General features: G+C 41.0%; 1 protein-coding gene across 1 annotated transcript; it reads left to right on the plus strand.

Annotated features, from left to right (window-relative positions):
- Positions 1-4,410: 4,410 nt before the first annotated feature.
- Positions 4,411-27,045, plus strand: T265_03960 (hypothetical protein; the record flags this gene model as incomplete). The annotated part of the gene is made up of 2 exons (XM_009168567.1): positions 4,411-7,770; positions 26,292-27,045. 2 exons carry the CDS (start codon positions 4,581-4,583, stop codon positions 26,429-26,431), a joined length of 3,330 nt encoding a protein of 1,109 aa, XP_009166831.1.
- Positions 27,046-27,662: the final 617 nt, after the last annotated feature.

Genomic DNA, 27,662 nt, shown 5'->3' on the forward strand with positions numbered 1-27,662 from the left:
TGCGGTGAATGTTTTTAAACCTTCAAGTACTTTAAGTTTGTGCAACTAAAATTTCGCTAAGTTCTGTCAAATATTGAAACTACAGCTTTCAAAATTACATGAATTCTGTTGATGCAAAAAAATTTTCTGCCATCATTCGCAAATTGATCATTGATGAATTTCGTTAGGATGCTGTCATGGATCCTTTGTATCATGTCGCCCGGTCAGCTTTGATGGCTGCTGCCCTTTTTACAAAAATATTGGTTTATTCTATGCAGCGCAGAAAAGCTTGGAAATCTGTATGGTTTTGAATGCAAATCGTTTTTTTGTAAGGACAAAATATACCACAGTAATGCAATTCCTAACAAAATCCTTCAGGTTCTTGTACCAGCCACATGTCATCGGGCTAATAACCGAAACCCTTATGACAAAAACGCGTTTGAATGAGAGCATTTAGTGTCCGAGGTGGAAAAACGTTGGACACAACCACTATCTTTATGGTCTTGAAGCAGCTACAGGATATCGGTTGAGCGCTGGAAGAGTGATGTAAATTGCCTGACTGAAAAGCAGTAGACTTCATATATAATCCTACTGCTGATCAGCGAGTCGTGGTGGTCGGCCGTGAACATGAGGTTTCCGGGATTGAATCTCTTTCGAAGACTTATACGAAATACTCAAATAATTCAACGACGAGTAACTGGCCTCAGACATCTAATGGCGAGTAAAAGGAGTGACGATGATTCACAAAAATGTATAAACTGGGGCAAAATAATCATTCCAAAACTTTCTGACTTCAAACAGCTCGTTCATTGTAACTTGTTGGAAGAATGCAATGTCGAATATGTATTATTTTTTACAATAGATGTCGAAAGGTTTACTTGATTGACGGTATACCAAATAGTACACTTTATGAATGATTTTATGCACGCTTCTTGTACAGCGTCTTCTTCAACTCGCCTTGTTCTATATGCACTCCGCGGTTGGACGTTATTTTGTGCAACATTTATATATTTACATTTCAAATGCAGACCACTTTTCAACCCGCCCTCCAAGAAAGAAAGCGCGAAAACACAGGACCTTTCAGTATCACGACTATACATATCCACAGTGTCATCAATAATCGTGCAGAAACTGTATATGGACCTACAAAAAAGCACCACCCTGCAGAAATCTCTAAAATAAATTCCCGTTTTTTCACGTTGATATGCACGCTTGGTTTCACATATGTTACACAACCTTGTCAAGTGCATCAAAAATTTGGATATGGTTCTGCGGGGTAAATTAACATCTTTTGCACTGCGGGGGCGGAAACTAACACCAAACTTGTTCTTACGCCCGTGCAACCTATCACTGAGGACTTAAGGTTGTGGAATCTTACAGTGATTAGCATTGGTCTGTCTCGCAGTAAAGCCACGTTGCTACAAAGTATCCAACATGTTTTCAAAATCCATAGGTGGAAATCAAAGTGACCGTATGCGATTGAAGTTTTCTGGCTTTTTCCTACCATTTTCGGCGCCTGAATCTTTGGGTTTGAAACTTCCCCTTTGCCTCTGATGACAGGTTTTGTTGATAATTTGGTTGCCGTCATTGATTTTAGATTTCCCGCTATGAGAAAAAGTTTGCTTCTGGCTCTTTTGGGACATAGTGCTTGTCACGGAACTATCACAAGTGAGAACAACGATTGACCAAACCGTGAAATCCTAACGGCACTAAACGAACGGGCCAATCTTCTTGATATCACCTGGAATGCAATATAATTGCGTTATTGCAGTCCAACATTGTAGTTTGGGAATGCTAGACGGACACAAGTGATCATAGTTGGCTGTGGACACTGGTTATTACCGAATGTAATACAATCCTTCCGAAAAATTGAAATTGCGACCTTGCATGTTGTCGCCTTGATACCCAATATGATTGCTAACATTGCTAGAGCTTTTTCCATTGGTAAACATCCCGCTATGTTACGTTAGAATTTGGCTGGTGGTAAATGTATTCCGATCTGAGCAAAGAGGTTGAGTTCTCCTCGGGACACCACATCTTTGCTAATGTAAATAATTTTGGCGATTGTATTCTCTTCTAGGTATGCTCCAATCAGAGAAGTGCTTGAGCAATGCATTGTGCTGCCTTTCAACAAAGTGAGTAGTTACAACTCGCAATAAAAGTTAACCCCAATTACAACCAGACTACGTTCATGTTCAGTGCAAGGAAATACTCAGTTGTCATAAATGTGCTTGGTTCATCAGGACCAACGTGAGATCACACCGGTGGTTATGATTCTCACATATGAGTATTTAGTGGTAATTACTACGAGTTGGGCTGTAGGGTACAGGGTGTGGAACGTCGGATTATTAGTGATGAAAAAGAGCCGAGTATTATAAACTTTAATGAATGGCTGATGGGCGCTCAAATGCAAGGTGCTCAATATGCAAGGATAAAGCCTGCACCTCTGCAAAAGCAATGGATATCTTATCGTGGTAAAATCTTGATATCGGTAGGTTTAAGTTATGGTCCATTTCGTATCGACTAGACTGTGGGTTGCCATACTACTCTCAATTAAGTAAAAGAAACATGTAGGTTTGAGATGATTGGTACGAGCACAGCTGTTCGGTAACATGATTTCTCTTAGGGACGAAGTACTAGGAAGTTGGCGGGTGCTTGATCCATGATGAATGGTTACCCCAGGTAGCTCGTGCCCATCCAGTAGGAGATTAAAGATCATGTGCTTTGATAGTATGTCTCGTTCATTACCCTGAGGTATAGGAAGAAACATTTTCGGGCCAATCATCAAATTACACCAGTCTTGTTCAAACTGGCTGGATGATTGCCTGGTTGCATTCAATGCGCCTAAAGTTGAACCATAAATTTTTGTCTACGTGTGAGTAATCCACGTAGTATAACCGTTTCACTGAGGTTTCCAAAAACACACTTGACAACAGAAAACGCTGAAATGAGAGTAGCATGCGCAAATAAAAGATCAATGAGGTGTGCGCAGATAAGCATATCAAAGCGGTTTCATATTTCAGAGACCGAATTCAACATTGTGTCTTTGGAAAATTTGTTTTCAGGGAGCGTCTGTTGGGCACACATTTAGAGCAGGATTATGATGAGTGGAACCAGAATTGTTAATTGACTAATTTTCCTTGGATGAAAATGTAGGTCAAACACATAATTTCAGCAGTTGTGTATACACAACCATCTCTGATAGTAAAAATTTACCAGAACTGTTTAGCTGATAGCCGTCAACCAATTTAATTTCTTGCAAATAGCGGTTACATTTTTACGTCATCCGCTGCATACCGAATGATCGCTTTGTCACAAGCTAAGAAATAGCGTGTGCCGAGAACAATCATTCATCAAAGCATTTCAAGAATGCGCAACATGCGTTTGTTTAGACCTTTTTCCCTCTAAACTTATTAATTGATGATTCACCACGCACGACAATCAGGATTGAAAAATGAAATAATGGCATTCACACTATCGTAAAAAAAGAACTCTACAAAGTCGCAAGATTATGGATAAGATATTTTCCGTAGGTGGTAAACTTCGGTAATGCAAGTTTGGCACTGTATACACAAGTCAATCAAATGGGAGTTTTTGGCCCGCTCTCTGCCGATATAATATCAGATCACAATGAGGAAAATAAAATACCTTGTCTCCTATGCTTATTGGAGCTACCCAGGTAGAAGCAATGGCCACACGACACTCTGGTCAATCGGGCTTCACTTTTGATCGTAAGCCAAGGCGTTGAACAGTTATAAACAGTGTAGAAATATTAAATTCGCCATTTGACCAGTTTTATCCGCTGAAGAAATTCCACTCACAACGAATAAGCAGTCGGAATAAAGAGGGGTGTTTCGCAGATTCGGATTTTTGTTTTCTCCAATGCTTAGTTTACAATCATCTAGTTGGAAATAATGTACCTGTGTGGCATGTAAATTACTGAAAGTTTTGTAGTCAACTCTGCGCATACAGTGCTCTTATGCTTTGCATTATGTGATTAACCCAACTATTCATGTAAACTGCTGGTTCAGTAATTGTCACACGCCTCGCACGTCTTTCTTACATGTGTATGCCTAGCACACTTCCGGGTTATTGGTTGACCACCCAAATGGAGAATGCTATATTGATTCAACGACTGAAGTGTTTTACGCGGAGAAGCAAATCCATTCAAGAAGACGTCTTGTTATTACGCATAACAGTAGCTCACGTGACTGGCGCACAGTTCTGCTGTATATGCGCGTGCGTGTGTGTGTGCGTTCACATGGAGCGACGTTATTGCACAACAAGGAAGCTCAGAGCAAAACTAGGCGTACCCATTCATGTCTGTTTTCACCGTATATCTCACCTATCCAGTCGTGCACGAAGGACGTGGGACGTGCAGGACAGGCGAAAACTGTCCAACAAATAAGAAAACTGAATTAGTTTTGCGTTCGCGCTTCGTTGCACAGGTGTAATTACTTCATTTTGACATTGCTCCATAATCTGAATTGTCTAATTGGAGCTGCAGGTCGCAAATACTCCATTCAATTGAATCAACTTTGACAACTGTTGGTTGAAAATATTTTGTGGATTAAAATTTTCTGCATCTTTGCACCGGTGGTATGGCCGAAAGCGGGGAACTTGGTGATCCCTCCAATGGGTATGAGAAAGAAGGACATGTGCTCAGCGACGATTTGGATACTGGAACGCACATACTGATAGGTGCTCGACACATCCAGGATGAGTCTCCCCAAAATAATGAAAACGAAAGTGATCTGACTCACGAGATGCCAGGCAGCACGGAAAGCCCAGACTTGTCAAACATGGAACAACAAGATGATAATAGCGGTAACCCAATACCAGCGGAATCGCCAAAAGATAGTGAGACGGAGAACTTACGGCAATATTCTGTAACAACGGGAATGCCCCCCACTGAGGAAGATGTAGATAGTCGTGGGGAAGTGGCGCCAAATAGAGAGGAACCTGAGGAAATCGCTCTTGAGAACAGTAGTGCATACAACTATGAGTCTCCGGCAAGCCAAAGTTTTAACGTAGGTTTAATATCGACAGGTGATATAACCGCCAATCCAGAAGCGGGGCACTCACAAACTGACCTGCTTAGGACAGAATCACAACAGCCTGTGACGGACACGAATTTAATGACAACCACAGACAATGCTGTCATAAGTGAACAGGCATCTGCTTATCCCCTGCCTACGGAAGAAAAGAGTCGGGTCAGCTTCAGAGCACACTCGGGGTCAGAAGACTCCATCGATACGAAACTTACAGATACGGGGGTTAGTATTACATTTCCGGAATCCTCGTTTACGACAACTTACGAGTTAAATGTGGCTTCGGAGTCGTTTGCAGCAGAAGAGGACCAAAGTGGGCTTAAAATAGTTGATGATAACGCCGACGGATCTGAGGGCGTCGATGCTGCACAAACACGGGATGAAGCAAATTCGACAACAACTACATCACAGTTCACTAAGGACGTAGTTCAGGGCGACGACGGAGAGGATGATCAGTCCGATGAAGCAAATAGGGCTAACTACAACACTGCCGTTTCAGTAAACACCGCCACTCAGGAAACAAATGAGGGGGAGCAAGTTTACGGCGGCGATCGGTTACAGGAAAGTCCCAATGATAGTACATCAGTGTCGATATTTGAAAATTCCCCCGAAGAGACCGTTGTCGAAATTAGTGAGCACACTACTCCTGAAGCTTTTACTGACGGGCGTGTCTCCAGTGATTTTCAGCAACTTGAAACCGAAACGCCATTTGTACCGGAACAAGCAGTTGATAGTTCTGTTGAAATGGTCAGCAAATTAAATGAGGTTCCCAAAGCCTTGCCAGCAGAAGCACAGGAATTGCAGACAAATAATCAGGAACGGGATCCAGTAGAGGCTCAAGATACAGATGAAAAAAACTCAACAGTAATGGAACCAGATTTAGTCCCTGAGGGTGGCAGCGAGGTCAACCTAGACAACGCCCCAGAACTCGGTGAAATCGCTGCGGATGCACTCACTATGAACCCTGATTTGGCAAATCTTCAGTCTGAGAATGAAATAAACTTAACCGAACAGAATTTTGGCGAAATGCATGCAGCGCCTGATTTCGAGCACGGAGTGGAACGTGAAGAAACGTTTGTGGATGAGAGTCAAACACTAATACACATCATTTCCGAGTCTGACAGTGAACAGCTTGAACAAGAACCTACAGAACCAATTTCAGCAGATTCAATAATAAGAAACTGTGCAACTGAATATTTTTCAAAAGACATTACAGCCGATGTTTTGGAGCTAACTGGAGAACCACACACCGAACGAATACAAGAAAGTGTCGTGCAAGATTATGATACACACTGTGCGCAAATGTCAGAAGTGACTGTATCATCTTATGTACAAGACAGTGAAAAGAAATCTGAAAAATGGGATACCAACCGAGTATCTGATATCGAGGACGACGAGGTAATTTTTGAATCTGCAACCAATCGAGTGCAAGACGGGATAAGTGAGGAAATGTACTCGTTCGAACAAAGCAAACCTGAAACAACACCCGATCAGTCAAGCCCAGAATATCTGAATAAAAACTTTGGAGTACTGGAATCTGATGACAACTTCACAGGAACAGAAGCTGAAGCACCTACTGAGCGTCATTCTGAGATACTTCGTGAAAGCTCTGTTCAGCTGGAAGAGATTTCCGAAATGACGTTGCCTTGCCCAGTTCAACTTTCCATCGAGGAACCAGATCACTTATACAACATCTCGGTTCCCAATAGCAGAGATGAATTATCCGTTGAGCCTAAAATCCACGAGGATCAAGGAGAAACAAGTGATATTGATGAATGGCAACCGATCGAAAAGGATGTATCTACTGAACTACCCAGTCAAGATGTGTGTACGGAACCAACTAATGGAAAGGAAACATCTGCATTGCCTGAACCCATCCGTGATAATAAAGTAGTAGCAAAGGATTTACATGGAGAGGTAAATCTTGAAGGAATTATCCCCAAACATATTCGCCTTTCTGAAAAATCTTTGAATGGTGCATCTGCTGTTGTGAAGAGCATACCAGGGCTACACGATAGTCGCATTTCTGACTCAAATGATTGGGACGCAAGTTCTAGCCTATTTGAGGCACACGAAGTCGGCCACCGAACTGTGACACAAGAATTTGCGTTACGGAAAGAGATGGAAGTGGATAGAAGTGTTCAAGGGGAAAACAAAATAAGGAAAATATATACTGATATCAGCGATGCAGCTTTGACAACGGGCTTGAATGGGTATGCATCCAGTTTTGGGGAAGAAGCAAATAAAGAAAACCTCCTGAAGGAACATCAATCACGTGAACTTGATAAGCGACCGCTCCTTGAACGTCAACAACGCAGCAGGACTCTTGATCCCCGCATCATGAGTGATTGGGCTGCCGGGTACAGCGATTCCAAACGGCGTGCTGCAACGCTCGGTAGAAATGGATCTCGGAAACGACCTAGACTGCAGCCCAAGCCAGCCCCAAACGACGACTATCTATTTCCCGATTCCGTTACTCCTTCCAAGGTGGACAAGCACTTGAGTACGCGAAGTTTATCCGAAGGGTTACCCGAGGGAACATATGATGTTCCGTATATTGATGATGATGCATTCCTTCCGAGGCAGCTTCGTGATCCGGCTAATCAAAACGGCAATATCGATGACGATAGTGAGTACAGCTCTGATGGGGCTGCTTGGTACTGGCAACCTCCAAACTATTATCAGATCCATCTGGATCCGAACCACATCGCAGACACGAATGAGTGCGCCACAACCCCAAGTAAGTGTAATTTGTTTGCATACTCTAATTTTGTCTGATACGACCGAACAGTTGTTGCAATATCACAAAGTACAGTGAACACAGTAAATTTTGCACTCCATAGCTTGGCCTTGAAAAGGAGTGCGCTGTCAACGGGGCGTTTAAATGAAAGTCGACGGTCAAGGAAATTACTGCCTTTCGGGGATTGTTTCACTTATATTCATCGTTTGAATAATCGGAGACTTGTGGCAGTCAAACACCCTCACTGGTTCAGACGAGTACTACTGACTTGGTACTAATGATTTTCGCGCTGCAAGCCTATGAGCGTGATGTATCGGGCCTTATTGACTATTTTGTTTCAGGGCGAAAATTTCCTCAGTTGTTAATCTATTTGTAGGTGAGTATTGTAGAACGATCTTGTGTTCCAGCCATTGCGACGGTGGGATTTAAAAGCCTCGTGAGCTGCTCTTTAGATCAAATTTTTCCACTATGTACGAGCTACTTTCCAAAATCATCTTCAATAACCCATTAACTCCTAAAATTACAGTGCGGTGATGACGTCGTCCCATAGGTGTCTTATACTAAGACGCAAGATGTTATAAACTATGCCAGAGGAGACTAACGGAAGCAGTTTTTCAGGGAAATCACCGATCCAAAAACTACTTCATAATAAGTGAATGTTGGTAGGAGATATAAACTGCTCGTTAACCGTTGTTTTCATAATTGGATAGATCTAGTGTGAAAATAAAACGACTGCATAAACGAACAGCGCATGGACACCAAGAGGAAGCAAACTGACGAATAACGATGTTATAACCACTTTACAACCGATTACACCTGATCACTTTCTCTGACTACAAGTCCCACTTTCAAAACTAGCTGACTTCCGCCCTGACACTCAGTGGTCCTCTAGCGACATGCTAGCAGTATGCATAATATACACGTTTCCTTGAAAACATGTCATGAGTGCAGGCTGTGGGGGATTGAAAAATTTCGTAAGACACGAAAAACGATTTGACTTTGATTTTGGGGACGCAGATGAGTTAGAGTGGGTTTGCATAGGTTTAATAATGTCAATGTCGATGTCACCCGATCTTTAACCCTTCCGTCTTACGCTCGAAACTATTTCATTCTTAAACATCTTGCGTATAAAATAAGCAGCATGCAAATGATGCGCGTTATAACTTTTTGGAACAGATGTAAAGTGTAAGATATCCAGAAAAATGTATATTATTCGTTCATGCTGCGGTTTTCTCAAGGCCAAACGAAATTTATTTTCCTAAAAGGCATAGGAACGCACAGAAAGTTTTACGGAGCAATGAAGACGGGCTGACCCATTGCTCGGAGGATTAGAAGATCAAAAAAGTTATGGGAGCTTTTGATTGAATTCCCATTTTACACCATACCAGAAGCCTTAAGGTATTTAGAACATTTCGAGAACTAAAGAGGAGGCAAACATGCATGGTTGGTTACCAACACAAATCCATAGCTGTTTAATTTTAATTGTTTGATTCACTGTTATTATTAGAGCGATTATCCACAGTTTGACTACAAGGTTTGCACTGTAATACTCGTATTTTCAATGTTCAGCTGTAGCACCCTTTCGGTGCCTAGCTGCCATGCCACCCGAAGGAAGCATGAGGGCTGGGATACTGCCAGGTTGCCCAAGACTAGACAGGGGAAGTCAAGAGGCGGATTCGCACCACGGACCTTCCAGTCAGTAAATTCGCGCTGTAACCACTTAGGCCATCTCGCCATCAATGTAGAATAAGTTGTACAGGCTGCTGCCTGAACGTGTTGACAAAAGACGTTTTATTGGCCCAGAAATTACAAGCGGTAGAAGAATTTACCCTTTCTGGAACCCGCTGGTACCTCTTGGACGTGAGCCCAAAGTACATGTCAAGGCATAGTGGCGATAGATGTAGTTATGTAATGTTGTCACAGTGTGGGTTCTGCTGCAAAACAATGGCTGTGTACAAATGGGTCGAAAGGGGATATTGTCAATTACGACAATATGTATACATATATCTTAACAATCGTAAGGTCTTCCATAGATGCTCGTACTTCAAGTATGGTTCACGAAAAATGTAGAAAAGGCTGTCTGAAACTAATTCACTTTTTATAGACTTATGGTTTTAAGAGGATCCCCAAAAAGAGTTCATATGCCCCAGAATTCCATGAGTAATGTAGCGAAACATTTCATATTGCACCACATGAACAGTTGCACCACTGGACTTTGGGACCTTTGTACAGTTCCGGCAATTCATGATTGGAACTAAAGTAGTGAAATATTCGTCCAGCTTAAAGTTAATGAATGTTCACTTATGAACATTTATGGCAGCCAGCTGAGTCTTTATAATTGTTTCACGCAATGCGTTAAGAATCTTCTACCTACTGAGACTTACCAGGGTTAAATTTGTCTGGCTTTCTCTGCGAAAACGGAGTTGATTTTTAGTTCAGCGCTTTCCATCACTGGATAGATAATCAGTTTACGTGCCCAAAATTGGCAATATTTCTGGTCTCAATTAGCACGGGAGAAATTCTCTTCTACATAGGTTGACCCCTTTGTTATGGAAATGTTGATAGAAAATAACCCGAGCTGCTAAGACTACCCTTTTAGTCGGATAACTTCACGGAAGTACCATTCTAAGGACTGCTATCAGAATGATAGGCATAGATCTGCAGAAGATCAAAGGTGCGCTGCAGAAATTCGTTTCATCACTAGTTGTTGGTGGAACAAGAAATCATCATCGGTGCAAGTCTTTACTTGTGAGTCTTTGTCCGTTCCTGAGGTAACAACCCCTGGCGTTCTGGTCACATATTGTCAGTGCGGTGGAAGATGCTAGTCAGGCAGTATTAGATGCCATGAAACATGGCCTAAAGTGCGAATGATGGTAAAAATATCCAGTAGCTGCAGCTAAACTGAGACGGTGTGCATTGAAATCGCAGCTCTTACACAGAATTTTGAATAGCCATTATGGTTCACTTATTACGGACAAGAATATGTGAGTGAAAATGAAATATAGGCGCTCTAAGGAAACATGTTACCGCTTGTATTTTTACGTTTATCCGATGCTGTGGCAAAAAACTTCCTTGTCCTGTTTCGATCTACATGTAAACAAGGCAACCGAAACATTTATTTTGAAAGCGCTTGCGGTCGGCTTAGTATAGTGGTATCTGTCACCCACACTCTGTTAACTCAAAAGAACATTTATTTTGAAAGCGCTTGCGGTCCGCTTAGTATAGTGGCATCTGTCACCCACACTCTGTTAACTCAAAATATCTAGTATAAGTTGATCTGTTTACACAAACCAACTGTTGGTTACCGATAGCTGACGTTATGTGAAGCCAAAATACGCGTTACATGGAAACCTAGATAAATTCACTGTGGTAAAATATGGGTTTGAGTTTCTAAAGGGCCTTCCGATGGTTTCATGAAACAATGAATGAAATCCACTACATCTGTTCTCGATGATGGTGAGGTGACACACTAATGGGTTATGTCAAGTGGAATGAGGCTCTATGAGAAATTCACCTGGGGCATATTTTATCTCGAGATGTCTCTTAGAAAAGACTATAGTCTAAACATTCCCTCAGCTTCAAGGCTTGTTGCAGTTTTGTGGTTGCCTTGGAGCATATCAGCTGAAGTTGACGACTTATTCTATGCATCTAAAAGCCTTGGGCTATGTCTGACCATGGTATGTTTAGGACACAATCCGCAGCATACACGCTCATGCCATTTTACTGCTGTTGGCGTTTCAATCCGCAACAGCTTTCAGTTAAAGCACTAATCAACTTAATAGGTGTTTGACAACACCAGTTAGGTGGGTAGTGGAGAAGAAATGCCCGTCCAGATGTGTAACTTACAGTCAATTTAAACCCTTCTCCTTGAAAAGGGCTTTGATGCACTTGGTTCAGCTCCCATTGCTGTACTTTTTTAAATTTGAACAAATGCACACACAACTCAGTCAATTTGGTGTTGATACGATAAAATATGTTTTGTTCTGCATAGTGAGAGTATTTCACTGTGGCTCCCTTTCGGTCTAGTGAGAAGCTACCGCAAATTATGTTCCCTAGGACTGGCTTTAATCTCACCTCTTACCATGACAAATAATTGGTCTCTCGATGTGTTCCAGAGACGGATAAACGCATATGCAGTAACATACGGCTTGCGCTTGTGATTCTGAAAGGTCAGTAGCATACTTTAGCTCTTGAGGTTCATGGAATATTTCTATACAGAATTTTAGTATTAAACAGGTATCGCAGTGTACTGTGTAAAATATTGGATGAACCAAAAGCAAAGTTTAGCAGATGAGGGCGACCGTTTCCTGACAACTAGGGCAGATGGACCCGAAATCAAAACATTTGCAAGGCGAAGTAGAATGGCATCAAATTCCGTATAATGGAACATAATTTACTTTATTATTAGCCAGTTGCAGCTAGAGTGCGACGTTAAACTTCCATCCTGACGGTACGCTTGTTTAATTTCATCAGAAATTCCAATCTCTATAGGCCTCCTGGTCTGTCTTTCCCCCAGTTGTTAAACTTAGAAACTGAACTTATTAATTTGCTTTGGATTCTACCAGGACAGTATTTTAGTGACTAACCATCACTTTAGATTATTTCCAGTCTTAAAATAATTGTTAGCTTGGGTCGGTTCATTGACTATCGACGTATTCAGTAAGTTTGAGGACCGGTTTGTTAATCACACAGTTTTAAATTCCAAGCAAACTACCTGACCTTAACGAATTACTTCCTCCGGATTGAAGTAGAACTCATCATTTTGTCTGGAAAGTGTAATTTTCGTGGGAAATTTCCTATGGGAAGAATCATTCTGCTTTATTTTTAAACAAACAAAAAGCCAAATGGAAACCTTTATCAGATTTTTGTCTTTGTACTTAAATGTTTTGGGATGCATACTATTTGGTTCCACAAAATCCTTGATTGTTTGAACTCACGCTTGGTCGATTTCCGAGGAGACGTAGCAGCTCAAGTAATGCGCATGACGTCTGAAAACTAAGGCGTAGTACTAAGTGTCACACGTGAGTTTGACGCTGCTTAGGCGTGTTGTCAGGTACTTGAACTAGTCGCAGTGCAGTAATTCTGGCTTGTCAAAACATCTAGCTAATATTCCTCATAACGATCATAAAACTGAAACCAAAATGGAGCTATAATGATTAATCCGGCTTTTAAGTTGGTTGCATAACAGCCAGTCATATTTTAACTACTGCTTATGAGAGATTGATCACCTTTACAATAAACGTCTAAGCCTCTAATCTTTCAACTGCTTGGTTTGAACAACTTTTTCACAGCGGTCGGTGTGAAAATTTGTTAAACTCACAACCGAACTTCTTCACCTGGAGAGACTAATTGACTGATTTCTGGAAAGCAGGGTGGGTAATAATTCAGCCATATAAATAATAAACAAGAGTATTGAAGGCTAAGCAGTCTACAAACACCAGCTTCTCATTCATATGAGGCTTTTCATTAGTGCAATTAACTAGCTATTATACCAAGTGCTTTGGCTATTTCTCCGTCGCATGATAAATTAGAAAACAATTGCAAAATTACGTGGGTTGGAACCAAAAATCGAAGGCGCCCAGTAGATTGCTACACTGATAAGTGTAGAGTGCAAGTAGAATATACAACCTGGTATAAACGAATCCTTTTAAACCGACCATAAAAAGCAATAATTGTGAAGTACGGAGCAATGATAAACTAGCCCAGCCAGTGAATCTTTGAATGGACAGCAAGTATATTAACTGTCAGACGCTGCAAATAGTTTACCACCATCCTATTGAGGAATTCACATCATCACGTAAAAGTAAACTGCGGGAGTATCAAAGTATCAGATTTGATTCACTAGTGATAAAAGCAAGCATGTTTTTAGCAAACCACGTTTCTTCTTCCTGCCCGTTTACATCACAAGTGAAAACGATCTTGTAACGACGTTAAATCTGTGAAAGTGGAGACTTCCTAACAACTGAGACCACGTATCAATCACGTCACCTAGATCGCCTGTCTGATTTTGTTTGATCAATCACCAGCTAAGCAACTTGTATCGTTCACTTCAAACAATGAGATTGTAGACGGAAGCTAAAAGCTCCATGATAAAGTGGAGTATCCGGAAGTCAAATTATGTTACTGCTACCAACGTCAACTTCCATCAATTGCCCCAAGACATGCTGGTATGAAAAGATACCGTTTCTACAATAAGTGAGAACAATTCAGTTGTAGTGTACAGCTAAATCACGGTTGAACAGCATTTGGCTATCAACTGTTGGAAAAAAAGTTTGTAGAGACGTCCAGTCAGTAACATCAATCTAAGCAGAAATGTCGGGAAGAACAGTGCCCAAAACTCAAGAGGTTCGAACATACAACTTCGATCTAGAGGTCAGATAATTAACCGTTCGGTCACGAGCAGCTGAATAGCAGTAGGATTAAATCTCAACACAAGTCCAACCATGGAATTAAATCAAATTGTGGCCTGTTGAATGGTTTATGGAGTAGAGAATTCTCAAGTGGAAGCATCACTCAACCTGTAAAACCATTGATCTTCTGATCCACTCATTAACTGATGTTAGTGTGAACTACGCTTCCACCTGGAACTACTCGTTCAAGGAGTTCGGCCACTCTTAATCATGTGATGATGTTGCTGTGACTGGATAACGCGTGTCTATTTGAGAGCTAATCACACCTCTGTTCATCCCCTTGTGGCCGAACAGTTAACTATTCAAACACTGGCTGGAATAGCGTGGGCCAGAAACTCTGTGAATTTTGTCAGATGTGCACTATTGTAGATTCCAATATAAAATGAATAAAAAAATAATACAACGTCTCTAGACTTTCCATCATGGACTGTCTTTAATGACAGGATGAGATCTCATGAAAATTGCCAGACATCTTCACAGTATCCCACTGTAGTAATTTTAATTTGGAGAGCATCAGCTATAATGCTCATTGTAGGGTTCATTGTTTTCCTTCAGGTCCGTGTAATGTTTAGATAGCAATGTACATTTCCAATATTTGGTGGAAACTGAGAGCTAATTTTACACAAAATGTTCTCAAAAATGTGCAAGAATACTATTGTTTTGGGATGCATAGTGCAAGAACCCATGTACCCTAACGTGCATATAATCTGTATAATTTATAGTTTGGTTGATGCTTAAAAAGCTTAATGATACATAAATTTCGTACATCGGTGCAACCACTTGCCCTATAATTTTCATTGAGCAAATGAATTGCAAAAAGTCAATACCATGCCTTGGTAAATTGGAATGCAGTCGGCTTTTTGAAATAAACAAAATTCTTGTGCATAGTTAGAGCCGGGCCCGTATCTGTTTACTATTTTGGTTTCCTGGTCTTCTGGCTGCCGATGATTGGTATCTTTTAGTACCTAGACTAAAATTAATGTCGTAATATCGTTAGAGCTCTCTGATTAATAAATGAATCTTAGTACATAATTTGCACATTTTCTTCAGTCAGGAGACTTTTCAGAAGCAAGCAGCCTGCTGAAGTAGGCAGCATTCTTGGTTGTAGGTCTGTTGGCCGAGCTTTGCAGTTGTATTGCGCGCAGTTCCTTACCAGTAAAGATGACAGACATTGCTAGTCTGCTGACCATGTTTACACCTCAGCTATCAGGTTCAGCGAACGGACCTACAACCAAGCTACACACCCGAACTAACTAAATCCCGGGGGATAATGAAGCAGCCTATTCTCACCACTTCACGGATACGGTAGCTTTCTTTAAAACTGGCGAACTTAGGGGATTTTCGTAGTCTACAAAGGATAAATTATGGGGAAATACTTTTGGTATTCTACCTCCAAATACTTTTGTTCTAGTGTGCTGGCATATAGCTATCGCCCTGACTTAGTATCGAGTGTGTCCTCATTGTTGGGCTTCACCGTTCAGAAATATGCAAATCACTAGTGGTCATTCGGCTGGACTGATTTGGTGTTTGACCGCAGTTTTTTCCAGGTTGCTATACAGAGCAGATACAACGCTAGAAACAGTGTACGATAATTAACATATGTTGTTGGCTAGGACAAACCAAATTAAGTGAATTGCAAGACCACTTTCCCCCCATTTAGTTGGCTTGAACCGATACACCACTTGCTAAGTTTCAAAAGGTGCGAGGTAAAGTATAGATGAAATCGTTTTCTCTGGCCAGGGTATTCAAGCTCTTGGATAAAAGCTCCATAGCTTGAAGAAAAATTGCTGGGCTATCACCAAGGAAATAATAGGTTCAAGTCTGCCTTATTTTACCATCACCCCAGTTATTTTTAAACCGGGTATCTTGGGGAATTTCTAACCGATTACAAGGCAGCGAACTACGATAACAGGCTGCATTCGGATCAGGACGTGTANGGCCGACTGTTCTATGTTCTTCCTACCTGATTCTTAAGGTACATATTCCTTAGGGCGGCAGCACGTGGTGAGATGTATTTAAGTTATGTGCATCTCTTACCCGAGCGCAACGGTAAAAAATCCTGGTGATCGAAACTCCGTGCATCAGTCAATGTGCTATTATCATATGTTAATTCATTTCTTCCATCAACACTGCTCCGCAAAACTGCTCAACACTACTCTGTTGAAGTTAATAAAGTCAAGTGTACTGCGGCTGAAAATTCTTGGGGAATTTCTAACCGATTACCAGGCAGCGAACTACGATAACAGGCTGCATTCTTTAATGACAGGATGAGATCTCATGAAAATTGCCAGACATCTTCACATTATCCCACTGTAGTAATTTTAATTTGGAGAGCATCAGCTATAATGCTCATTGTAGGGTTCATTGTTTTCCTTCAGGTCCGTGTAATGTTTAGATAGCAATGTACATTTCCAATATTTGGTGGAAACTGAGAGCTAATTTTACACAAAATGTTCTCAAAAATGTGCAAGAATACTATTGTTTTGGGATGCATAGTGCAAGAACCCATGTACCCTAACGTGCATATAATCTGTATAATTTATAGTTTGGTTGATGCTTAAAAAGCTTAATGATACATAAATTTCGTACATCGGTGCAACCACTTGCCCTATAATTTTCATTGAGCAAATGAATTGCAAAAAGTCAATACCATGCCTTGGTAAATTGGAATGCAGTCGGCTTTTTGAAATAAACAAAATTCTTGTGCATAGTTAGAGCCGGGCCCGTATCTGTTTACTATTTTGGTTTCCTGGTCTTCTGGCTGCCGATGATTGGTATCTTTTAGTACCTAGACTAAAATTAATGTCGTAATATCGTTAGAGCTCTCTGATTAATAAATGAATCTTAGTACATAATTTGCACATTTTCTTCAGTCAGGAGACTTTTCAGAAGCAAGCAGCCTGCTGAAGTAGGCAGCATTCTTGGTTGTAGGTCTGTTGGCCGAGCTTTGCAGTTGTATTGCGCGCAGTTCCTTACCAGTAAAGATGACAGACATTGCTAGTCTGCTGACCATGTTTACACCTCAGCTATCAGGTTCAGCGAACGGACCTACAACCAAGCTACACACCCGAACTAACTAAATCCCGGGGGATAATGAAGCAGCCTATTCTCACCACTTCACGGATACGGTAGCTTTCTTTAAAACTGGCGAACTTAGGGGATTTTCGTAGTCTACAAAGGATAAATTATGGGGAAATACTTTTGGTATTCTACCTCCAAATACTTTTGTTCTAGTGTGCTGGCATATAGCTATCGCCCTGACTTAGTATCGAGTGTGTCCTCATTGTTGGGCTTCACCGTTCAGAAATATGCAAATCACTAGTGGTCATTCGGCTGGACTGATTTGGTGTTTGACCGCAGTTTTTTCCAGGTTGCTATACAGAGCAGATACAACGCTAGAAACAGTGTACGATAATTAACATATGTTGTTGGCTAGGACAAACCAAATTAAGTGAATTGCAAGACCACTTTCCCCCCATTTAGTTGGCTTGAACCGATACACCACTTGCTAAGTTTCAAAAGGTGCGAGGTAAAGTATAGATGAAATCGTTTTCTCTGGCCAGGGTATTCAAGCTCTTGGATAAAAGCTCCATAGCTTGAAGAAAAATTGCTGGGCTATCACCAAGGAAATAATAGGTTCAAGTCTGCCTTATTTTACCATCACCCCAGTTATTTTTAAACCGGGTATCTTGGGGAATTTCTAACCGATTACAAGGCAGCGAACTACGATAACAGGCTGCATTCGGATCAGGACGTGTATCAAGCTCTTGGATAAAAGCTCCATAGCTTGAAGAAAAATTGCTGGGCTATCACCAAGGAAATAATAGGTTCAAGTCTGCCTTATTTTACCATCACCCCAGTTATTTTTAAACCGGGTATCTTGGGGAATTTCTAACCGATTACAAGGGCAGCGAACACGATAACAGGCTGCATTCGGATCAGGACGTGTAATAGGTAGATGCCTTGGTGTTAGATCAAAACAATCCTCCATCAGTTGCGTTTTTCTTTCCAAAACTCTATCACTGCAAAGCTGATCAGTAGAATTCAGCCTGTGTTGTTTGGTATCTGGAGCATTGGTAAGCAATGCTAAACTCCAGGACAGGTCCCAAAGATGAACCCCAATACACAATGGAAACATCAGCATGTAATTTCACAGCGACGCATGCTAAAATCAAGCTCAGCTTCTGAATAGATCTACTAAGTACCGTTCCTGTGCGAAATGTTGTTCTACTCATTCTGAAAAAAAACTGACATGGTGTACGTTCCTCCCGCACGTGAGTAGCCGCTACCTGAATAGGATTTACCGATCATCACTTGAAGTATTGAACGCGAACCCATAGCAGGTAGCCGCAATCGGTTTGCGATCAGAGGACTGTAGTTCTGCGCGCCAGGCTTTGAAGCAAACAGAAACCTGAAGGAATGAGATCTGATTGCGAACTATGAAAAGCTCTTCAGCTGCCATCAGTCAGCCAAAAGTGACATGAATAAATGCCAGCGCCCACTACCCACATATTATCGAGTAGCAAGTGCATCGGTGGATTTCTTCGGATCTGAAGGAAACACCGCATTTTCATTGTATATGCAGAAATGTTAAAGTAAATTTCATGAAATCGTGAACGAAATATTTCATAGAAAAATCCTCAGGCTTACATGATAACCCAGGTTTCCTGACAGAACATACAGTGTTAAAAGAATTATCCATTATCGCTATCGTCTTGGTGCCCTTTACTAATCAGATGACCAGAGCTCACATACCCTGTAATCTGTCGAATGCTATACCCATCCAATTGTCCACTCTTTTGAAAGCAACCGATTTCGTATTCGCAACTTCATACTTTATCACCTAAATTTAGCGCACTACCAAAGTTGCTTGATTCTGATATGCATGCGTTCCGCTAAAGGCTACAGTAAGTACCTTGTAGTAGAAGGGTATCCGATGGTATCGTCATTTTTGAAACAGTTATGGTCCGAAATGTTTTGTGTGCGCTTTGCAGCTGTGGTATGATCAGTAAACCCAGCCCTGTGTTTATAAGTTACGGGCCTCCACCCATGCAGTGCAGTTGCTGTTTATCTCCACAAACTGAAGTATTCGTTTTCCTTCATATTTCTCTGAATAGTAAAACTATCACCTTATTGCTGGCCTACCGTGACGGTCGTACTTACACACTCTCGGTATCGTCCATGTGTTTGCTGACATCTGATATCACTTTGCAAAGCTAAACGCAAAGAAATTTGAACGGAAATTTAAAGTTTGCATCCGGAATATTGACAAGGCCTAGTTCAGTGTTTTGTCCTGTAAGTCAAGCCAGTTTATGCTGGAAAGCCGAGAAACACCGTACCTCTTTTTCATCCTTATTGAAAATCTTCAGCTGCAATCACCTCACAAAAACCCGGCGAGTTCCAAAATCCGTAGCTAATCGTCTGGGCAGTTGACTTTCCGGCCAACGGCTGATGACCAGCCATGTGATTACATCAGTAGGGTTAAAAAATGCATCCATCGGGAACTTGTGAAAATGGATTTTGCAATAAAAATACACGTAAGCCGGCCGCAAGTGCAGATTCAGTGCAATGAAGTTCACAGTGGATTGAAGTCAAAATGATTGAGCGCTGTGTGGAACGTTCAGTTTGGCCTGATTTTAATTAGAAAACTGTCTTCAATATAGCAGGTTTTTAACGCTTGACTTTTTGGCCACTTTTAGGGTCACATAAAAGCAAGGAACAAAAATAAAGAAAAATAGTCAAGCTGATCATTCTTATAGTGTTATGTTCTGATTGGTCAATTGGACACGCATGTGTTTTCAGGTTGAATTCAACGCAGCTCGTGCCTGGCTGGTCTGATTATCGATTAGTTCTGACCGGAATGCTAACATGGGTAGACCAGTTAAGGTGTGAAATTTCAGTTACCTATACATGCGCTGCAGGTCCGAAATGAGTTTTGTGGGTCTGAATAGAAAACACCCAATGGTTCTGTCGGCAAGATGCGCAGCAATAGCGCAATCGCCTTCTCCATCTTTCCATTTAAACGCGCTTGAAAACCTTGAGATATGTTTGGAAATTAGATAACTGGGATGGATGAGAGCAAATCACTAATGAAGATGGAATATACCGTACACCTAACTCGCCTACCCATCATGATATTTGGGCGATTTTTGTTGACAATGGCCCTAGCGATTTAACTATATGTCTACGGTTGCAAAACCACCTCGTACATCTACTGAGAAAATATGGATTCCCATTTCTATTCAACAACGAAACTTCTGACCCGACTGACAGATCAATCATTTTCTCTAATGTGGTACCAACTTGATAGTGTGTATTGTGGTAACAGTTTGTCTGAACCCTAGCAGAGAATGCTCAGAAGTGAAGTGTATTTCTGAATTTCACACATGTGGTATTGTGTTTCGCAACACATTATCACGTCATTATCAGCTTGCACCTACAAAGATTTTATTGTTGCACGTGGTGACTTTGTGCGGCTTCATTTGTTTTCACTGAAAAAAGAGTGGAAATGTTGCTTGCCGTTTTGCAAACATTTGATCTTAACTGAGACTGCACGCTGTGAACTTCATCATCATGAGCACACTTTCCCACACATTTGTTGGAAATCACTGAGGCACAACTTTGTGCTTTTTTATCAGAACCACTACATGGTATCTTCGATCCACATAAATCTAAATTTTAGGCTGCTACGTAGATCTTGATGCAGTAGTTTGACGACTTCTTGGAATACCTTTTATGTAACAAACAGGTCTCTTCTTATTATGCCTTTCACAATAAATAGACTTGGTACATTAGTCATAATGTTGATGAAAATATTCTGATAGGCCATTAACAACGTTGTTGTATTTGAGGTTCATCAGGTGAGCGCAGTTTGCGAGTTTTCATTAGCCTTATACTATACTTGGACCCACACTGCACGAAATTCAACTTTATACTCACGTGCCTACCAATTTTTTTGACGGATGACTCACCCGGAACCCATCTAAAAAGCGTCATAACCGAAGGATTCGGATGGGTTCCAGGTGAATCTTCTGTCCAAACCAAATTAGAATGCAGATAAATCGAATGCTTTACGCGTGTTTCCTTTCAGCAGAAACGCAAAATGATACTTTCACTTCACGCGAACATTGTTCTCCTATAGAGGTTTTCATGTAAAGTGGCTAGTATCTGCTCTAATCTCCCAAATCTAGAGGATCATACGAAAAAGAGGTAAAACAGACTTGAATAGAAAACTTGTTCCACTTGAAAACCTTTGATTGCAAAAAGAGGGACCAAAAGATAATTTATCATCATTGGTAATCACATCGGTTAATTGGAATTACACCACTAACTAATGCCTCTTGGAAGTCAACACTCTGCATCTAACAAGTGCATACTAGTTGCTGGGTTGACTCTTGGCAAGTTGTGTTTAATTCTGCATTTATCCCGCAAGCAGCTTATTCAATGCTACTGAAGTGATGATACTGTATTATTCTAAACACGGCCACTTGGCTCATTGCCTATTTTTTACTAGCATGCTACTAAAAAGTTGTTAAAGCAACGTATCTTCAGGGAAATTTTAATAGTTGGAAATACATTTTGTGACATTTCTTCACCATTTTACAAACACATTTTGAAGGAAGCAAGTGCGCAAAATCCATATCCAGTTTTGCGATTTCTTTCAAGGGCTATAGATGAGTAGGCTCATACTCCTCAGACAGATGTATCTGGCAAATTAAATTGCAATGTTATATTTTCAAAAACGTTTGCCATATACCAGCGACAGAATTGGTTTGCTTTATTTTGATAACACTGACGTGTTTTAGGATAATTTGTAGATCACAATAGATAAGTTATGACACAAGTTGATGGAAAACTAATATCATTTTTGACCAAAAGTTTACAGGACATTACCAGTCGGTGTACCGCATGATAAGATACCGTTCTACAGTGCACTTTTTATTACACGTTTAGTTCACACGACTTGTACGTGCATATAGCTATGACATTCTTGCCATGGAAGTTACTCGTCAACAAACGTATTTCAGGCATATGGAATATGAGTTATCTGCAATTCCTTCAAGTTTTTTGGGTAGCGCATCCAGCTTAGTAGGATAGACGTACTTTATAAAATATCCTACGTATGTTACGGATTGAGTTTGCATCCGGGCAACACTCAGAAATAATTTCAACTTCTGAGACTCAAATATTAGGATTTTACCATCAAATTTAACGTATATGGATCCATAGGCTCGCTTGCGATAATAATGATCTACGTCATTTGAATAAAGAATAATTCGTCGTTTATTCTCGGAGAACACGATCACATATCAGATTGCTGACGACGAATGTGGAAGAACGTGGAGAAAAAATAAAACAGAGATGGAAACCTTCAATTGCAAGGCGTATTACAAATGGTTTTCCACATAGTCAACAGAGCGATGGGTACTTAAATAGCAGCAAATCAACAGGGTTCAAACAATGCCTATTGCTCGTTGGAGCAGACTAAGAACCAGCGAAATCAAGAATCGCATATCAGATTGCCCGTCATTTGGGTTTAGATATGAATGAAACTACCCCGTTTCGTAAGTGTTTAGAGAGTTAAAAATGGTAAGAAAACACAAGTCAATGACTATAAGCTTCGGAAGCCCCGTCACATATCAGACTTGTTGGATAGAGGAAAGTAGATTCCTCTACGTGTAATGCTCATTGGTTCGCAAACCAAAGGCGACGTAAAAATAAGATAAAACGGAGGGCGTAGTCCTCAGTAGCGTGGTTTTCCCTCATTTTACACGAGCACTCCGCACACACACGGTTGTTTTTCGCCAAGCTCAGAGTTTAAAAAAATCATCGAAGTAGATGCTCTCAATTTATTTAGAGCTCCATCGCAACACGACTATGACGAGCATATCACGCGCGATTCTACATGACTTCGGAACTTTCACCAAACTCTCTGTTGAGAATAGCTTCCCCAATAGGGGGTTGTCTGGTCACAACGACCTCAGAGAGCGTTCCTAGCTTTTGTCTTTAGAAGTCGCATTATGGCTGGATACCGAGTAAACATGAGTTTTGAACTCCAAAGGCTCCGATCTGAAACCCATACTCTGACCAACTCTCGCAAGCGGCTATCCTTAGCACTGTTGCACGGACGATCGCCCGAGCGACCTCCATTCTTTTTTTGGAGTAGGAGTAGGCGACGAAAATCTCAAAAAGCTTCTTCAAACGCAAGATCATTCATTGCAATTCTGCACTGCGCATACTACAACATTTCTTTACATGCCTTGTTCCGTTTTGGGACAGGTGAATCCACATTAGGGTATTGACTTCAACGTAGCTAACTGGGCTGTTCATCGGTAGACGTGGTCAACCAGAAGTTGACTATCTCATATAGTTATCAAAAGGTTTTTCGGTACTATATCAACTTGACAGAGCACCAGATGCGTGCCAACCTCTGCATTAGATAGTTTTCATGGCCTCCGTTCTTTGGTACGTCTACAACGCGGCACGCATCAGCCCGTCGAGCATTTGCCGAGGATGCGACTGGTTTCTGGTTTTTCTATTTGTTCAAAAGTAAATCGGGCGACCAAATTTGTCATGGTCTGTCGGAAGCAGGAAGTTGGAGGAACCTTGGCAAAGCAAAATGTTATACGAAGATCGCTGTCCCACAACGCTTCTTGTCCCCAAACATCATCATTGATTTCGTTTTTTCCGGATGCCAATCGCCACACCATCTCTTCCCGGTTTGATGTCAGCAGCTTTAAGTTTCTGTTTAAAGCGCGCCTGACGTTTTCGCACACCTAGTGATTGGCGAAGCAATCCATCCCTGAAGTTGTCTAGCGACTGGTGGCCGAAAATCCCCAAAAGGCTTCATCCATCCTTCTAATGGACGTTTATGGGGGAAGGGAATACTATTGCTTCAGTCATCTGCGTCAGTGAGCTTCTAAATAAAGAGGAACTAAATGAGAGGAACTCCATTACTAAACTGTAAGTTATACCAAGCTAGGTTTGGCTGTGCCATAAAGGCTACCAAAGATATGACAACTGGGTCAAGGAAAAGTGAATCGAAGTCTGTTAAGAAGTTAAAGTCACACGGAGGCCAGAAAAGTTGATGGAGAATGATAAGGCAGGTTGTGTACCAGCAAGCAAATGGATGGCGGAAAAACTGATCTTATTAAGCCCCGTTAAAATGGACTCTCGATTTTCGGAACTGGAGTAAGCTGGACAAAACCGAATTTCAGTAGATGACTTCCGGATGAAAACGCCAATTTGAAACAACTTGGAATAGCACCGACAAAGCCTTTTGTGTGCAAGCTAGTCCAAAAATGGAGACGTCTGATACATTTGCGCGGCACACATTCTTCACTGAATTCGGTTCAATCTAACTTCAGTCGCTGCAGTTTCCTTTGCGTAGTTCCTTCTACAACCCACCGAGCACAGTAGACGTTGAACCTAATCATCTCTGTTGGTATAAGTTCTGGATGGCAGCGTAGTTCGCTCAGTCAGTTTGCTTTCGGTTGACTGCAATTTGAAGTTACTGTATACGGCATAAGGTGACGGATCCTCGCATACGTGAGCATTTCCTAGGTGTGTTTGAGTCCACAGGATTGAAGATGTCCTCCAGTCCCAGGATGCGAAACCGCGACCATCGGAGAAGAGTCATATTGACAAAATTCGCAAGCGGAGTGTCATAGTCAGAATCCAACGGTTTTATGTTGCAGTACACGGTTTTTTAACTGAGGTATACACTCTAGTATCTGACGACTATGGAGCACCCTGAGCAGTGGTTTTGGTCGAGGCCGCAAAAAAGGACTAATCCGGAGGTGCTTGAAAGTTAAGCACGTGATACCTGGTTTGGCCCTGGTAGGCAATCGTCCCACAAACAATGTGGTTTGCATACCACAAGACTGATATACCTAGTCAGCCAGGCTCATAGATGACCACAAATTCTGTTCGGACTAGAGAGCATCAAAAGTATTACCTTGGTCAGGGCATCTGAATTATACTTAGTGGAATGAACGCATCCACGGTTTTGACGTAGACCAATAGACATAGAAAAACGGCGGAGACAATAAGACGGGGAAGAATCACAAGTCAGTAGAAACAAGCCAGCTTCTGATTTGCATCACTTTCTACGGCCCTCAAAAATGAGCTCCAGGAGTTTTCCTTGCGTACTGGGTTGTAAGTCATGCGCAGCCACCAAACTGTACGTGTTGTTTGCTGTTGAATGAACGCATTCACGGTTTTGACGTAGACCAATAGACATAGAAAAACGGCGGAGACAATAAGACGGGGAAGAATCACAAGTCAGTAGAAACAAGCCAGCTTCTGATTTGCATCACTTTCTACGGCCCTCAAAAATGAGCTCCAGGAGTTTTCCTTGCGTACTGGGTTGTAAGTCATGCGCAGCCACCAAACTGTACGTGTTGTTTGCTGTTGAAAGTGTTCATCACGCTGGAATCAAGCTAAGTTTTATCCCTGTCTATATGTTCTGAGCTTTGTCATCACCACAAGGAAGTGATTAGACAGTATTATCGTGTTTCCCCTCGTTCGAAAGTGTAAGCACACCAGCCTTTTGTCTCGTAAGTACTTCTTATTTATCCGCAAACTTGGTGAAATATAGAATGATCCAGAGAAGGTTCAGATAAGCCACTATATTAGCAAAATAAAATCTCCTTCTGTTGCATTACTTGATTAAATTTCAACTAACTATATACTTCCAGAAATCAGGCAATTAGTGACAGTCAACGCAGCTTATCACATTTGATAATGAAGTCGTCCAGGGCCATAATCATGACAATATGCAACACACGTCTGAATGCATAGTAACGGACAATAATTTTTGCAAGAAAATACTTGTCTATCTTTTTTAAGTTACTTTAAGAATAGATTGAACATCCTAGCTTGATGCCACTCAAACCTGCAGCTTATTTAGGACCTCCCAATAACATGTTAAGAAATATTGCTGAAAAAGGATACTTTCTAAAGCAGCTGTTATATATTGTTTTAAACAGCTTATCATAACTTAATATTCCTCAATAAATTTTCGATCGACTCATACCTAAATGTTTCCCGTATTCGAATTTTTCATTGAGCAACTCTGTTAGATTCTGCTTTATTTCTCCTTATTTCCAGGATTCATGCACCCAGCAAAAAGCTCGCCATGTGCGGAGGATGATCGAAAGTTGATTGATGCAAAGGAGCCTAAAAAGGGACGCAAGAAAAATCGCTTGTTTGGATTGTGTAGTTGTGTTAGCCGTCAAAACAAAAGCTGACACAAAAATTCACCACATAATTTTTCAGTGCCTTTGTCAACCAGCTGTGCAATTGAATTTTGCAGATGTAGATACGCACATGATATAGCTTGCTTGTTGGACATGTTCGCATAATTGCACATCACCTGCCATTCAAATGTTACTATCTATATTATGATTTTCGAATTTGCCATGATTTGGTGCAAAAAAAGTGGACTTTGCAGCCAGAATCTTGAATTTCAGATCAATATTTCGCTAGCATCGCCGTCCCAAATTAGATAAGAGCTTCAAGAACGGTGTTTCACACAGATCACTAAGCTTTGTCAAACTCGGTATGACAGGTGCTATAATTTTTATACTGTTATTTGCTGCAAAAGCTCCAATTTCATTTTGGACAACCATTATTTCGCATTTATTTCGTCACGTTACTGTTTCGTTTCTCTTTATTCAGATGGGTTTTTCTTCGCCTGGAAGATTTCCAGCGTATTTTTGTAACCCATCTATTTGTTGGAGCATAGCTGTGCAACCTACCTGTGTGGATTGTAACTATATAAAAATGGACTAAGTTGGTGTTCTGCAACTAAGTTTTACATCTGCTTAGGAAATAATAAAGCAGTCGACTGTATAAGCGGGAGAACTAATATATGTAGAATTTATTAGTTGATTCAGGTCTTTATCATTCCAAATCACCCGGATAACCATTTCTTCAGGATGGTTGATGGCAAATAATTGGTGCCCTGGGATACGAAGATAGACGACGTATCTAAAAATTTTCTATAAATAATATCTTTATAATAAAATATGAATAACAAGAAACGAATAAATAATAAAAAGGCTGCAGATTGACGCATAAATCATTATTTTAGTCATCATATGGACCGAAACTCAAGGTACATTGAAGCAGAAAAATCTGTCGTTCAATTTTTTAAGCCATGTCTCAACATCTATAGCACATTAGTTACATAAAAATAGTTTATCACAACTTTGATGAGCATTTGATTGCTTCCATCATCGAACGTCTGCTCTGATAATATATTTTAAACTGCAAAGGAAATCTTATCACATGCAGGGTGACTTCGTTTCACTCACAGAAGTAAGTGAGGTTTCGGACACTGAATTCTTGGGAAATATTATCCATGTAGAAAGATCTACCTGTTAAAGCTTTTGAACTTGTCCACGTTAGAAACCAAAACAGCGAGTCGGATCAACTTAAAGTGCGTTGGATCCATGAGAGCAAAAGGTATCGCACATA

The sequence above is a fragment of the Opisthorchis viverrini genome (genome assembly GCF_000715545.1).
Source record: "Opisthorchis viverrini unplaced genomic scaffold opera_v5_61, whole genome shotgun sequence".
Classification (NCBI taxonomy): domain Eukaryota; kingdom Metazoa; phylum Platyhelminthes; class Trematoda; order Opisthorchiida; family Opisthorchiidae; genus Opisthorchis; species Opisthorchis viverrini.